Raw genomic sequence first — 17,206 nt, 5'->3', positions numbered from 1 at the left:
ACTATATAAACATCAAATTCTATAAGAACTTATACCAATGGCAAGACTGTGTCTTAGGTCTCCTGGGGTTTTTGACAAGTACGGTACTTAACGCAGGTGTCTAGGGGATCGAGTATACTTCGAAGTTTGCTAAACATAGAATTGCTCATGAGACACTAGTGCCACCATTTCCTTATACTTAAACATGTCTTCAGTGAAATGATGATAGATGACCATATCGTGGATATGTTTTGTAGAAAGTATACAGTTGTAGATATTATGAATGATTAATTTGCTAATAAGCAGTTTTGACTTTCAGGCTATGCCAACTGTGAGTTCGGATCAACCTCTACAGTCCTGAGTGTGAAGAAGTTTTATGGAGACAAGACCGGCTGGCTTTTTGTTGAAGAGGAACAGGTGTTAAAGGCAGAGTACATAGAGGGAGTAGAAACAAGTCTGGTATTAATCATTAACATGGACATCGGGGAAAATGCTACGCTTCACGCACCGATTAACATGACTGTTGCGGGTGTCACGACAGTCCTGCGGGGACAAGTGACCTGCAAGAATATGATTGTGGAAGAGAATGGTCAAGTTCACTTGCACAACTCATCCTACACTGCCAACTTTGAACAAGGTGTATACCAACCAACAAGTAGTCCGGGAAGCTACAATCTGGCCTACCTTGGTCTGAAGAAAAATTCGCAATTCATACCTGTAGTAAAGCTTGACCTTACTGCCGCCACTGTGGATATGAAGCGTTTTGTTAAGTTGTACGCCAACTCTATAAAATTAAATGTAGGCACTTTGACCGTTGAAAGGGAAGCAGTACTCAGTGTGGATGGAAAGGGACTAGTAGAGGATGCTCCAGCTGCTGGACAAGGCAGGAATAAATCAGGAGGAGCCTACGCCAGTTCCGGGGGAGTAGGTGCCAATTTTACAATCAGCGATACACCAGAGGCATTTGGTACCATTTACCAACCTCTTACTTCAGGAACACAAGGAGGAGACGGCGGTTACGGTGGAAGTGTAATACAAATCACAGCTGTGACCTTAACTCTAAATGGTTTACTGTCGGCCATTGGTGATGATTCTACCACAGGGGGTGGAGGTAGTGGAGGCAGTATATATGTACAGTGTCTTGGCAGTATCACTGGCTTCGGTACCATGTCTGTCAATGGAGGGGAAGCAACAGGAATGGATGCTGGAGGTGGAAGTGCTGGACGTATCGCTGTGGAATCTCTCGCTGAAACCTTCTCTCAAACAGGGACCTTTAGTGCCAAGGGAGGCAACTCACCAGCTCCAAATGGAAAAGGAGGCCCTGGGTCTATTTATCAGAAAATTGGAAGTTCTACTGCCAACACCATTGTGGAGACCTTGACCGTTGATAACAGCAATGGTCAGCAGGATTACTACATGACTCTTGCTGAAACCAGTTTGGACCTTGAATTTGACATAGTTAACTTATATAACTATGCTAAACTACAAATTTCTAAAGACTCATCTGTCAATAAAACCATTAATATCCTCAAAGTTAACGGTGATGGAACAGGACTACTGCGACTCCAGACTAATCAGAAAGGTACCATAGAGAGAACAGCAACATCAACAGTCTCTAAGCTTGAAATCAACTTGGAGCTCCATGACGGAGGTGAATTTGTGTTATCCGAGACATCAACAATTCTTGGTAAGGCACCAATTGCCTTGGATTTGGATGGAATCTTAAGAGGTGTAGTAAACTTGATCCTAGGAGCAGGTAGATTTATGAGAATGGGTGCAAACGCCATGATTGTGCCTTTCCAGGCAACAGCTCTATCCTCCCAGGCCAGAGTGACCTTTGGCACTTTTCAGATGGACCCAGCCAGTGGCTTGGAATACGAAAAAAACACTGGAGCTGATATGTTAGTGAGTATACTTGATGTCAAGTACCAGGCTTGCATAAAGGCTGATTACTTCAACATCTCATCATCCTATATCCTTATAGAGCAGGAAGCTTGCCTGTCTTCTGCCAGCTTTGATAGACCGCTATCAACAACCATTGACACGGACGTTGGAAACGCCACAGAGGCAAATGGCAAGAAGGGCGGTGCTGGTCATGCTGGCAATGGTGGAGGATCACCGGCTGTTTCTGGTGGCTATTATGGATCCTTATACAATCCCATTGAACCAGGCAGTAGAGCTAGATCATCAGGCGGAAAGGGAGGCGGTAAGATATACCTGAAAGCCGGAAGCCAGCTGTATAATGACGGGGAGGTCTCTGTGAGTGGCAGTGATAGTTCAGAAGGAGGAGGTAGTGCAGGTAGTATCTGGATTGAGACAGTGGAGATCGATGGTTTTGGTACGTTCTCTGCAGTAGGAGGAAATGGACTTGCCCAGGATGTCGGTGGTGGCTCTGCAGGCAGAATATCAATCAACTGTACAAAAGAAATAGCATTTGAAGGTGAATATTTAGCCAATGGTGGCTCAGGATTCACAGATGGGGATGCTGGGGGTGCTGGAACTGTTTACCTGGAGGACATTAGAAGCTTCAGAGCCTATAGACGACTAATAATTGATAACAAGATGCGACCCATTGACAAATATGCCACTATCAAGGAGGCCAGCATGACTGATTACAACTTTGATGAACTTCATCTCTTGAATAAGGCGGCGCTACAAATCATTGGTAATGGGGCTACAGTCAATCTTGATGTTCGGAAAATGGTGGGCGACAGAACTGGCCTCTTGCATGTTCATGGGGACCAGAAATTCGTTCTTGAGTTTGTGGAGGCTACGAGAAAAGCATTTACGTCCGGTGTTAACTTCATTATAGATGAAGATGGAGAACTGCATTTGCCAGGCATTGTCTACATCTATGGCTCGGGTATCAACATGCTGGGTGCTTACCCAGAGGACCGGTCTATTCAAGTATTTGGTACTCTGACTGGAGTCCTGGATCTTGTCCTGGGATTTGAAACATTGATGTACCTTGGCCCTAATGCCAACACAGCTATGCTTGCAAATAGTGCATATCTATATAGAGATATCAGTGGTAATGCACGTTTTGGCACAATTGATCTCCGAGCCTATTCCACTTTGAAATATGCTCCTGATGTTCCGATGAATGCCACTTTTGGTCAGTTTGATTTACGGTACAAGACTGTGGTCTCGGCAGAAAGTATCTTTTTGATCGTCTCAACACTTAACATCGAAGCTGGGTCCACAATGACCACTTCATCTATGGACAGACCACTAGACACACTGGATGAAGCGTTGGGCACTGGATCTTTGCATGGCAGCTACGGCACTGGCGGTGGTTTTGCTAGTCGAGGGGGTGGAATATATGACCAATCCACCAAACTGCCAATCCTGGAGGGCGGATCATACTACGGCAGTCTCTACAAACCCAACATGAGAGGCAGTGCTGGTGGTAGCACCAACTCCAGTTCACCCGGCATGGGCGGTGGCATCATCGACCTCCACGTCGCAAGAAGTCTCTACGTTGATGGGTCCGTAACAACAGACGGCGGTGAAGGAGATTCGTCCAATGCTGGTGGTGGAAGTGGCGGCACAATTTACGTATCATCACCAAACCTTGAAGGTCATGGCTTATTTTCCAACAGGGGTGGATCAGGTTTCACAGGTGGCGCTGGTGGCAGAATGGCACTTTACCTTGACTCCGAGATCTATTTCTTTGGCAAATTCAATAGCACTGGAGGTGCTGGGCAATGGGCACACATGGACGAAGGTGGTCCTGGAACAGTTTTTATACAAGACACACGCTTCAAACGGCCCTACAAACAACTGTTTGTGGACAACCATGAGAGGCACTGGGACCATTACCTCGAACTTGACGAGGAAAATGTAACCTCGTATGAATTTAATGATGTTCATATGTATGGCAACGCTTCCTTATCAATGAAAGAGGATACCAACGTAACAAAAACACTGAGAATTATCAAAATCTACGGCGACAAAACTGCGAGACTTCACATGAAGGCAAACCAGACATGCTACCTTGAAGAAACACAGACACTGACCAAGACACCCGTTAACCTGTGGGTTGACAGTGGGGCAAAAGTGTTCTTGTCACAGCTTGTCTACATGCTGGGTCAGGGTGAGATAGCCTTTAAGTGGAATGGTGAGATCATAGGTGTGCAGCACATGAGAATAGTTCCCGGACGTATCATCAGCATAGGACCAATGGCCCAGACAAGCTTTTTCACTAGTGGGGTGTACACGGCTGGTGTTCCCGGATGGTTCTTGTTTGGCAGTCTGGAGCAGGGGTCAGGATCAATAATGGAACTGCCACCTCCCATGGGACTCAAACTGACAGTTGGTTATTTGGTAAGTTATGTAGAAAAAATTGGTTGTCATTACCTTAATCTATTAGCTCCCCTCGTCCTTAGTGGACCTATTTTTTGGCATAGTATCCATGTGTATGATTATTGGGCTTTTTGTCACATATCAATGTTGAATCTCATGGCATTAAAATCAAGCTTTTACGTGATCTCAAAATTGATATTTTATTTCAAGGATTGAAAGATTGATGAACATAATTAATTATATTATTTCCTGTTTGCAGTCAATATAACATAAATACACAGTGTTTCGTAAAGAAAAAAGAGAATGAATTGAGCAATATCTCTGTACATTTGTACATTTTTTTCTCAGGATGTGAAATACGAAGCGCTGTTCAAAGCAGATTTCTTTGAGATTGAAGCTTCTGACTTCATGCTGGAGCCATTAGCTACCTTCCTATGTAGTGGCACAGCTGTGGTTGGTGGTACAGGTCATCCGACAAATTCCTCTACAGGTGGTGGCCATGCATCACGAGGTGGCAACAGTAAGTCTTTAAATTAACAATTTAAAGGAAAACATAAAGTGTGATCTAAATATTTTTTAATGAACTTCTGGTTGAAATGTTATACAAGATTACTCCTCCATTGAACTGTTTTTTGATTGGCAGTGTCACAGGGACATTCCCTTCTCTGAGGTAAAAGGTTAACTCATTCACCCCTGAAGACACGTACATTACAACTCTTCCAGATCACAGGTTGAAATAGTGTATTTTGAAATTTCTGGGGTGAATGAGTTAAAGAAGTGTTAAGAAAATACACATGTTGGCTGATAAGGGGAGACAGATGTTTTAATCTTCAAAAATTAATGTGTAATTATTGATTATTTCAACCAATAGAAATTTCAGACATGTGTGATATATTTCTCCTGAGCACAATACTTTTATGTTACCAGATGCTGCTACTGAAATTGGCGGTATAGCTTACGGGTCCCTGTATGAGCCGAGAGAAACAGGAAGCAGTGGTGGCGCTAGTGTTGGTGGAGTCGCAGGCGGTCGGGGCGGAGGCAAGGCTAAGATTTCAGTTGGTACTCTCTTCCTCCTGGATGGCTCTGTTATTGCAGAGGGTGCTGATGGTACAGCCAGCAGTGGTGGTGGTAGTGGAGGTTCTGTCTGGGTGATCGCTGGTAAGTTGGTGAGAGTGTGTTAAGTTCAAAGTTTAAGTATAAAAATCCCTGTTGATGAATTTGTATATCATGGTCAGAAATTGAAGACCAATGTCACCTTGCAATTTATATAACCTTCCAAGTAATAGAGTTGATTTTACATGGCCTTTATGTCTGTCATACATTTTCCAGTATGATGTATTAGAAAAGTTTCATTGGGCACTTACAGCTATTCCCTCTCATGAATAGGGCACTTTGTTAGTTACTTGTCACTTGTAGTTAGGTTACATAGTATTTAAAAGTATGAAAACAATTATTCTATCCATTTATTAAAATTGTAATTAGATTTGATACTAGTTATTATATGACATATTTTGAAAAGTTAGTAATAAAATCAATATAATTGTTTATGGAGAAATCAAGGAAAAAGCTCTATAATAACATTTTCTTACAGTAAGAAGTTTGTATGAACTATTTGAAAAATTTACTTAATTGTACAGAGAAATAAGAGATCGTTCTGTAAATTAATTTGTAAATAAACTCAGAGGTCACTGATAGTATACTTTGAATATGTATTTACTTAATGGCATCCATGGACACTATGGCACCACTTATACATGTACGGTAGGTAAGCAGGAATGGAGTTTACTTCTTTCACCTCTAAGAATGATTTCCGTGTTGACTGTCACACAATAAATGGTCATTAAGTTAAAATCGCTGATCAGAAAAAATATTAATAATTTTGTATTGGGTAATTCTTTTTTAGGACAATTCCGAGGTCATGGAACCGTGAGTACATCAGGAGGTTCTGGTCACGAGACTGCTGGGGGAGGTGCTGGTGGACGCATCGCTGCCCACACCGTTGATTACAACCAATACCGTGGTCAACTGCTGGCCGTTGGGAAGGGTGGTACCACCACTGGGGACATGGGTGGACCTGGTTCGGTGTTCATCGAGGACAAAGTGACAGCCTACACCTATGAGAGTCGTCTCTATGTGGACGGCAATGATCTGGCCACACCTAAACCACTGGTGGTTTGGGAACGCAACCCCAGAGTCGTCAGTACCAACGACACCATAGACAACAACGCGGACCTCAACTTTGACCATCTCATGTTGAATAGAAAGGTTTGGCTTTGTTGTTTTTTAAATCATACCTAGTAATTTTTAATTGAATTAAAATTAACTTTAGGTTTTACAATGTTTAATTCTCTTTGGATAGTATATACCTAGCTACTCCTCACAACTATACTCACATCCACACACGTGGACACGCTGATGTCAGATTAACTTGTTATGTCTCCAACCTGAAAGTGACTGGGGAATACTGTAAAAGGGCTTGGTTCTTATTGTGGTGATTTTCGCTGTAACAATTTTTCGTGGAATAGAAAACATGTGACATTAAAAGTAAATTAATACATAGATCCTTACCATTGCATTTTCATGTCATGGCCACTATAGGCTTGAAATCTGCAAAAGAAACCTGTAAACATAATAATTTTAGCCTTTTATATAGGGTACAGTAGTTGTCCTTTGTCAGACGTCTAAACAAAGGGTATATTCATTGTCCTCTGTCTGCCTAAACAAAGGTTACTTATTTCTATATTTAATATATGTATATTTTTCAACAGGCCATGCTCCAGATTGCTAACCAAGGAGGATCTGGTGTAGACTCTATCAACATTGGCCTCGTTCTGGGAGATATGTCAGGGTACCTACACATGCAGGATGACCAAGACTTCTTTGTGGAATATGATATCTACAGTATCATCAGGTCCATTCCTCCAACTAACTTCAAAGTGGACGAAAAAGCCAACATGTATGTATCGACTGACCTACGACTGATTGGGACGGCCACGCCTACTCTTGAGTTACTCGGACATCTGGTTGGAGTTATGAATCTAACACTGGAGTACAGCCGTAGCATGAGTATAGCCACAACAGCCAAAAATAGCCGATATATCAATGGGGCCTACCTTGCTCTCACTAATGGTAAATCATCCAGATAATGATTGCAGTTCTGCATTTATGACCTTGATTTATTTTTGCAAAATGTTCATAACCAAGATCTTTTTCTATTTAATAAATGTTTTCAGTTATTCAACCCCTAACACAACTGTGATATTTCTTCACTGCAAGAAATAATGTCTTAAATGTACGACATCTTTGAATTCTTTCTTAATGATGACCACTTCAATGTCATAAGGCAATTTATAAAATTAATGTGACTACTTTCTAAATGTGACAATTAAGTGGCCTTATGTATGAGCTTTAAACCTACAATATTTAAATGCCTTCAAGCATGATAGCAAAAGCAGCAGACTGGCATCTCTAGAGGGTGTGTGTATAATTCATCCTTACTATTGCCAAAACCTAACTTCCAATTAACTTTGGGTCTGTTCAAAAAAATATAACAAACCATAGCCTCTTTTACCTCCCTAGATGACCTTTGTTTTTTAGTTTTACATACGTTTGATGTCGTGATCATTGCCCCATATATGTTCAATTTACTTTTATTGGCCCTACAGACCTCTTTCGTGGTGAGGGGCCGTTAAGGATCCAATAACTAACTAACTTTCCATTTCTGTTTTTATTATAACAGGCGTTCTGGCGTTTGATTACCTGTCCCTCCAGGCTCAGGCAGAAATCTTGCACAGTAAGGATATCAATCTGGAAGTGTCCGATCTGATGATGCGGTACAGTTCCGGGATCTACGGAGACTCTATCACAATGACCGCCGGCAAGATGCATCTAGAGGGTGAGGCACGTCTGGACACAGGAGGTCGTGGCCTTGTTTGGACAAGCACAGGGGACGGTGGTGTGGACTCCTCAGGATATGGTTTAGGTGGAGGGCACGGAGGTTACGGAGGCGGTGCCAACACTGTCAACTACACAAGCGGAGGTAGCCCTATAACAATTTTAAATTCATCTCATTTTTCATAAACTTAAAATTCTGTTGAGTATATTCTGTTTTCTAGTAGTTCTCACTATTGTAGGTCTATCAATAATGTTATTTATCTTGCAGGTGCAGCATATGGGTCTTACAAGGCACCAGAACATCATGGTAGCAAGGGTGGAGGAAGTAATGGTGGTCAGGGAGGTGGGGTCATCGACCTAGAAATCACCAGGTCCATTCACCTTGATGGCATCATCACCAGTCAGGGTGGCAATGCCTCAATAGACAACAGTGGCGGTGGAAGTGGTGGCAGTGTCTACCTGCGAGCGGTCAACTTCTCGGGGCACGGCCAAGTGAGCGTGGAAGGAGGAGATGGTAACGACTGGGGATTTGGCGGCACAGGAGGTCGAGCATGTGCCCATGTTAAGTGGAACCGGGAATACAACGGTGACTATCTGACATATGGAGGTTTGGGAGGCTCATTACGGTCTGATGATGATGCTAATGGTGCTTCCGGGACAGTATATTTCACAGGATCTGACCAAGGGCTTACAGGTAGAGAGGTTCTCAATAGCACAAATGGGACAATAGTATACAAGGATGGGTTCCGAAAACTTATCATCGACAATGATAACAGGAATCTTCACTTGCCAAGTGTCATCATGGTTGATGGTGGAGTTTCTTCAGAATTCGAGTTTGACCAGCTGGAAGCAAATAATCATGCAGTGCTTGAGATACAAGGTCATACATCTGAGTTGATAGTTCATGACTTTGAAGGAGATCAGACAGGTCTTATGTATTTAAAGTCACAGCAAAAAGTTCACGTGGAATATGTGGAATCCACAGCTGGTTATACAGTAGCACCTGTGAGTTTCAATGTGGAATCTGGTGCTGAAATACGTCTCCCGTCCACAGTCATCATGCTCGGTACGAGATCAGAAATGAAGGGGCTGATGACCAATGTCCAGAACCTCACCATTGCAGATGGAGCAAGCACAGTGTTCTATTCTACAGCCAGAACAGCACTGATCGAGGCTGGAACATTCACACATGTGACCCAGCCAGGCAACATCAGTCTGACAATGTTCAAGATACAGAGAGGTTCACAAGCTTATCTACAAGAAACGCAGACAAACCTTGTTATTACCATCACTAAACTGCTGCTCCAGTATGAGGGCAGGTTGTGGATGAATACCGGCACAATTGTCTCCGATGTAGGTGTCATAGAGAGTCTGGCACTACTCAGTCTGGCTCATGAAGGCCATAAAGCAGAACAAGGACCTGGCAAAGGCACCACAGTGAACAATTTTGGTACTGGAGCTGCCCACGGTGGCCATGGTGGTGCTCCCTACCCAGACACTGGTGGAGAACCCTATGACTCAACGATACAAGCACTGGAAGCTGGCAGTGGTGGAGGAAATGGCTTGGGCACCGGTGGCAGTGGAGGTGGATACATGGTGTGGAATAACGGTAAAAACCTGTGGATTGATGGGGAGCTGTCCATTGCGGGCCAATCTGGATCTGGGAATAACGCTGGAGGAGGAAGCGGAGGCGGAATCTTCGTGAAAACACTCAACTTTACTGGATATGGTCTGGTCAATGCAGCCGGTGGAAGTGCATCTGGCATTGGTAATGGTGGAGGTGGTGCTGGTGGAAGAGTTTCCGTCCACATTGACTTCGCTAACAAGTTCGCTGGATTAATAACTACTGGTGGAGGCATTGGCTCAGGAACACACCCGGCAGGTGCTTCAGGCACTACTTACATCCAGGAAAATAATCGTGGACCTCAGTATGCAGAGATCAAATATGATGCAGCGTCTAATACAAATATCGAAACTGCAGAAAACAGACGGGTATTAGTTGATAACTTTGATACTGATAAAGAACTCTATGCCAATCATGGAGTTCCCTGGATCTTCACAGTTATTGAGGAAGATAAAAAAGCTGAATATACATATGATGAACTTGAATTGCGCGGTCACTCCAATCTACAGATTGGGTATCCAGATCCTTCAATCTCACCAAACGTCACTGTTGTTGTACATCGAATGTATGGCGACAATACAGGCCTTATAAATATACGTGGTAACCAGACACTGTATGTGGAAGTCGTTGAGTCTGTCACTAATGAGACATATGCACCTTGCAGCTTCAAATGCGACAGTGGTTCAGAAACTTTGTTCCCAGAATGGACTAACATGTTTGGATCAAGATCATTCATTGCTGGACTGGTGACAGGAATTGAGAGGTTAATGGTGCGGAGAGGAGCTGACCTCCTTTTCTACTCCACTGGTCACACTGCCAAGATTGAGAATGGTATATACACCACCATGACTACTCCTGGTAACTTCGAGTTCCCTATAATGATTGTAGGGAGATTCTCTGAAGCAGAATTCCAACACATCACAACTTCTATGACATTAACAAGTGCTGAGCTCCTCGTCAAACATCAAGGCCTATTTTTCATGAACTATGCAAATATTTACTCAAGCTATGCTCACATTGAGAGTGAGGCAATACTTTCCTTCGACTACAGAGGGAATGGGCCTGAGGAGGGTTATGGTAAAGGGATCACCAAGAACGGTATCGGTTGTGGTGGTGGACACGGAGGCTGGGGAGGATGCCCTGCACCAGACTATGGTGGTGAGCCTTTCAACTCAGTCTTGTCACCTGGAAATGGAGTTTTGTTGGCGACGAAGGAATTTTCAGGAAGTGGTGGAGGTAACGGGAGTGGTGTAGGTGGCTCAGGGGGAGGATTCCTTCTCTGGGAGGTCGGCGATCTCCTGGAACTTAATGGTGTATTGTCGCTCAAAGGTTCTGATGGAGTAGGCGGCGATGCCGGTGGTGGAAGTGGTGGAAGTGTGTTGATAAAAACCATGAATATATCTGGACACGGAAACATATCTGTAGAGGGTGGCAATGGTGTTGGTTCCGGAGGTGGAGGATCTGGTGGACGGATTGCCATTCACTGTCAGTGGAGATATCAATATGGAGGAGCATTCAACAACTTTGGGGGCGATGGCGGAGTCACTCAAAAACAGGCACACACTGGCGCAGCAGGCACCTCCTACAAGGAAGAGAACCTTCGTGAACTGGAGTACAGGTTTAAGAAGTATGACAAGGTACACAACACAACATTTTTGGATGTAGACCACAAGTATGTCCACTCTGACAACTTGCTCAAATATAGTCCTGTACCAACTCTTCTCATGGCTAATGACACCTACGATTATGAATTTGACGAAATTGACCTGACGGGAAGCTCCAGAATGATGATCTATCATCCAAATACTACGGACAAAAACGTCACAGTAATCGGTCATAAGTTCCTTGGTGACAAAACAGGTCAGCTGCACCTCAGAGCTAACCAGCAAGTGTATGTGGAATATGTTGAATCAATTTCAAACAGAACTGAGGCTGTGTGTAGCTTTATCATTGAGCAGTATAGTGAAATCATCACACCCATGGAGTTCCACATGCAGGGTACCAACAGTACAATAGCAGGGGAACTCACAGGAGTTCAGGACCTGAGTATTGAGAGGGATGCTTTTGTGGAGTTCATGTCTACAGCTAACACTGCTGGTCTGAAGGATGGAGTCAAATTCAATGTACAAGAACCTAGTTACTTCTTCTTTGGAACTCTCACAGTCAAACAAGGTGGATTGGCTGGTTTCTCAAAAATCAGTGACATTATGCATTTCGAAGCAGGAAAGATTGAAGTGCGTTACCAGGGTGAATTGTACATGAATGATGCAGAATTGGATTCAGGATTTGCAGAGATAGAGAGTCAAGGAACATTCCACCTGAATGGGCATGGATATACAGCTGAGAGTGGCCTTGGAGCAGGACGGACCGTCAGTTCTGCTGGCTGTGGTGCTAGTCATGGGGGTGTTGGAGGCTGCTCTGACCAGACTCAGGCTACAAGTCCTTACGGCTCTGTGTACTCTCCAAATGAGCTCGGTAGTGGCGGAGGCAATGGCCAAGGTACAGGAGGAAATGGAGGAGGTCGGATGGTTTGGGAGGTCGCTGTTCATTTTGAGCTCAATGGCTTACTGGCTTTACAAGGAAATGATGGTACAGGAACAAACTCAGGTGGTGGCTCAGGTGGAAGTCTTCTCATAAAAACAACTAACTTCACGGGCCATGGTGAGGTGAATGTCGAAGGCGGCAAAGGAGTAGGAACTGGAAGCGGAGCTGCAGGAGGTAGAGTTGGCATCCATTGTCGATATAGATACACTTACGGAGGGAAATACACCAACCATGGAGGCACTGGTGGAAGTTCTAGTGGAACAGGGGCCCCAGCAGGAACTACATTTGTCGAGAACAATATGCGTCCATTAGAGTACAGAATACTGAAATACATGCCTAGTACAAATACAAGTTACTTCCAAGTAGATCACAGGTACCTGCACATGGACAACATTGGCAACTATGTTCCAGGTGCCACTGTTGTCATGGAGAATGAAACAATTACTTACGAGTTTGATGAAGTAGAAGTGACCGGTGCATCTGTAGTACAGATCTACCATCCACAAGACTCTGATGTCCATGTAACCATTCACAGAATCTTAGGCGACAAGACAGGACAGATCCACATGAGAGCAAACCAGACGGTCTACGCAGAGTATGTGGAATCGGAGTCGAATGTTACAGAAGCTCCTGTTAGCTACTACATTGACTACGCAGCAACAATCGTCATGCCAACAGAGGTTCATATCCACGGTATTCGTACAAATCTGTCAGGTTTGTTGGTCGGTGTTCACCATCTGTACCTAGAAGAGAATGGGGCTGTTTCGGTATTTGCAACAGCACAGACTGCACAACTCTCCAGCGGAATTAGAACCGACATTACAACAGAAGGAAATTTCTCCCTCCCATCCTTGAAAGTCAACTCATATGGAAGTATTGAATTTAGGCATATATCAAGTAACCTGTTCAATTTAGATTTGGGAAGAATGGACTTAAAATACAAGGGAGAGTTGTTGATGAACTATGGCACATTGGTAGCAGGAAATGCAGACATAGAGTCAGAGAGTTTGTTTGACCTTCAAGGAAGAGGTCATCCTGCTCAAACAGGAATTGGTGCTCCACCCTCTAGCTATAATGGTGGCAGCCATGGTGGCATCGCTGGTGGTCAAAGTGGAAACACTTATGGATCAGTCTTTCAACCTAAAGAACTTGGAAGTGGAGGTGGGGGAACAAACGGTGGAGCAGGTGGTGGGTTTATCAATTTCAAGATTGGAAGTCTACTTCATGTTGATGGGGATGTGAAAGCCAATGGTGCCACGCCCACCTCTGGTTACTCTGGTGGAGGAAGTGGAGGTTCGATAATGATTGAAGCTTACAATGTTTCTGGCCATGGCCTGTTTGATGCCAGTGGTGGTGATGGCTATATTTTAGGATGTGGTGGAGGTGGTGGACGTATAGCTATGCTTGTGGATGCAGTCAACAACTACGGAGGTACATACAGTTCCCAGGGTGGAAGTCGCGGGTCAAGTTCTTCTAATGTAGCCTGTGATGGAGGGCCGGGTACTATCTACAAGTATGAGTCTCGTCGTGGGCCAACATACAGGGAGATTAAATACAATCCACGTCTGAATGTCACAGCTCTTAAGCCAGAGCATTCCAAACTTACCGTTGACAATGCTGCTTTACTGACAGAACAACCAGCAGTGGTCATGGAGGACAATACAGTGTACTACGAATTTGATGAAGTCCAGGTTGAGGGCCACTCGTATGTCCATTTTTACCATCCAACTAATGCAGACAATGTCACAGTCATCATTCGCGAATTGACTGGTAACAAAATGGGCTTTGTCAGAGTGCAGAGTAGGCAACAAGTGATGGTAGACTTTGTGGCCTCCACTCACACCTACTTGGATGCGCCATGTGGCTTCCACGTAGATCCTTCAGGCGAACTTGTTTTACCAACAGAGGTTTTCCTGACGACAGAAAAGGTCATTTTAGGAGGTAGATTAATAGGGGTAGAAAAGCTAACCATTGAAAGAAATGCTGAACTATTACTTCAAGATGAGGCCCACACCAAGGGCATTCAGTCTCTTCAGCTGTCGTACCTCAACACTCGGGCCAGTTCATCCTATACCCCGGGTGACATCTCATTCGGCACGCTCAACATCAACAATTTGGGCAAACTGACCATATTCCTTGATCCTTTGTTTCCAGAAATAGCTACAGGAGATTTGACTGTCAAAAACGGAGGAATTATATCAGCAGAGAGTCTACGGATAATGATGAACAGCACAAACCTGATAGTGGAGAAGAACGGTCTGATTACCGGAAGTGGCTTTGGCTTTCCTAAAAATACAGGCACTGGAGCAGGTGCTCAGGGCAGCTATGATGGATCTGGAGGAGGCCATGCCAGCACAGGTAAGAGCTTTAATACACAATACAGGTAATTACTGTAATGATTGTTTTTAACTAGGTTCTAATATTTAAGATTAACAACATTAATGTAATAAACTCTCAGGTCCCTGTACACTGTAACCAATACCACATGAGGAACATGAAACCTGATGTCATTTCAGGCTTTAGAAAATTATTTTGTTGAATTCGCAATTAACTTGCCTTGCAAATAAATTTGAATACATATACTACTAGATACTGTATACTGGGAAATTTTGGCTGCAGTTTTATTTTCCCCTTTTTTACCCTTCGTAATGAGAACGAATTTATCATTACAGCAAAGATAAGTTAACAGCATAATAAACATAGTAATTAAATATTAAACGCGAAATTAACACAGCGCCAAAATTGATTTCATGGGCAAAGGGCAAAATTCCCCAGTACACAGTATATAAAAAAATTAAGTGAAATACCATACTTAAAAATCTACAATTTTTATATTGACTTTTTTCATTACCTGTAATCAAATCTTTTGATTGAAAAAAAATGTTTTTGTTAAATATAATTATATACTACAGTGCTAGTTTTTCAGTACGTTTATTTTTCTCTATAGAGTTATTTTATGTACATGTAATATTTAATATTGTCATATGTCGACACCAGGTGGTGCCAGTCAGTCGAGTGGCGGAGGCGGCTCTTACTACGGTGAGGAGATGATGACCACAGATCCAGGAAGTGGTGGCGGGGGAAGCTCAGGGACCGCTGGTGGCAGTCATATATCAATCAACGTTGGCCAGGTAACCGGCAGTCACTTATTGTATTTAATAGAACTTTGCTATGGTCGTTGTTCATTCAACATTGGAGGAGGTCAATATTGTCTTTGCATATCTCGGTAATATCTTCCACATTGAAGAGCGCTAGTATTGTCGTTGTTTAATCAAAAAAGAGGAATAGTATTTATAGTACTAAATACTTTTTAGACCAACACTGAAAGTCATCAGTTTATAAATGTCTTTGTTTGATCAACAATGGAGAAAGTTAGTATTGTGTTTGCATAATCAATATTGGAGGATTTCGGTAAAATCTTAAATAGATCAACACTGAATAGTGTTAGTACTGTCTTTGTTCAGTGAACAAAGGAGAATGGTAGCTAAGTCCTGTGTTTAAATCAACAAGACTATCAGTTAATGTCTCGGGTTGATCAACAATGAAAGATGTTAGTATTGTCTTTTGAAGGAACTACTGTATAGCCATAATGCCATTAGTTTATATTTTTTGTGATTTTACTCAAAAGGAGGAAATCAAATGTGCACAGATGAACATTTTTCTAATCTGAAGTTATGATTAATTATCAAATTTTTCACTAATTGTCCCAGATGCTGACTTCACTTTTCCAGATGTTCAGAAAAAATAATTACAATCTGTTTAAAAATAATGACAATACATTGTGTAAACTTTTAATAATGTTTATTTATTTACGTCCATGTACCATCACCTGTACCCACTTATGAACTTGTTTTTGTGTTTTACTGTACACCTTTCATACGACGTAGTACCGTTTATTTAAAACAATTATACCTGCAACATTACTGGATTATTTCAGTCAACATGCATAATTGCTAATGACAAACCAATACAGTAGTTATAGTCAGCTGCATTGCAGTAAATATAGGTCAACTTTTCCCAATCACATAAATGCCCTGAAAATAGTAAGAATATCATCCCTCCAAACATAACCAGCTGCTACAGTTTTCAGGCTGATGAAATATACGAAACTTCCTGAATTATTTTTAATAAAAAATACAACATTTTGGTTGTATTTGTAGACCTTCAATGTGGATGGGACCATTCAGAGTGATGGTTTAGATGGTACATCTACAACGTATGCTGGAACAGGGGCGGGAGGAAGTATCCTCATCACTGCAAACAAGCTACAAGGATATGGTACCATCTCTACCAGTGGGGGCACATCATACCGTGGCTACTACTCCAGCCATTACACGTACTACCGTAAGTAACTTAGCATTTTTTTTGCACAAAATATTATAATATCTGGTAAATTAAGGTACATATTCATTGCTAATTTTTGCTAGTTTTGTAATTTAAGGACTCAAATGTGATGAATTGCACAATAATTTGCACCCAAGTTTTTTTTTAACTTATGAGAATAAAGCTTTACATTTTCTAAGGTTCTTAATTGTATATTATACTAGAATTGAAATCTTTCAAAATTCAGATCTCGCAGATAAAGCTCCCGTTAGATAAAAATTTGCTGACTTTGCAATGCCTGCAATTTTTTTTAGGAATTTTTGCAATTATGTATATTATGCCGAAACCCAGTGCCTATACTATACTGTATGCACTGTAAATGCTCCATGCAAGGACATAAAACCTCTAATGAACAAACTGTAAATACTGTATATGACTTTGTGAACGCTCCTGCTCAGTAGACACATATTACTTGTTTTTCGCCGAACAACATCGATGTGCATTATAGATTATGTATCTTTCTTAATAAAAAAGTTT

General features: G+C 42.5%; 1 protein-coding gene across 1 annotated transcript in view; it reads left to right on the top strand.

The window, feature by feature from the left end:
- The window catches only part of LOC110465164, a 161,151-nt gene that overhangs the window by 98,835 nt on the left and 45,110 nt on the right, over positions 1-17,206 (top strand). The window contains exons 79-87 of the mRNA XM_021520809.1: positions 299-4,305; positions 4,633-4,804; positions 5,212-5,442; positions 6,188-6,549; positions 7,053-7,413; positions 8,024-8,323; positions 8,447-14,704; positions 15,344-15,477; positions 16,507-16,690. Coding sequence (XP_021376484.1) covers positions 299-4,305; positions 4,633-4,804; positions 5,212-5,442; positions 6,188-6,549; positions 7,053-7,413; positions 8,024-8,323; positions 8,447-14,704; positions 15,344-15,477; positions 16,507-16,690 — 12,009 coding nt within the window. The remainder of the gene's footprint in view (positions 1-298; positions 4,306-4,632; positions 4,805-5,211; positions 5,443-6,187; positions 6,550-7,052; positions 7,414-8,023; positions 8,324-8,446; positions 14,705-15,343; positions 15,478-16,506; positions 16,691-17,206) is intronic.

Source organism: Mizuhopecten yessoensis, unplaced genomic scaffold (genome assembly GCF_002113885.1).
Source record: "Mizuhopecten yessoensis strain PY_sf001 unplaced genomic scaffold, ASM211388v2 scaffold11059, whole genome shotgun sequence".
Classification (NCBI taxonomy): domain Eukaryota; kingdom Metazoa; phylum Mollusca; class Bivalvia; order Pectinida; family Pectinidae; genus Mizuhopecten; species Mizuhopecten yessoensis.
This window is presented reverse-complemented; position numbering and strand designations above follow the sequence as displayed.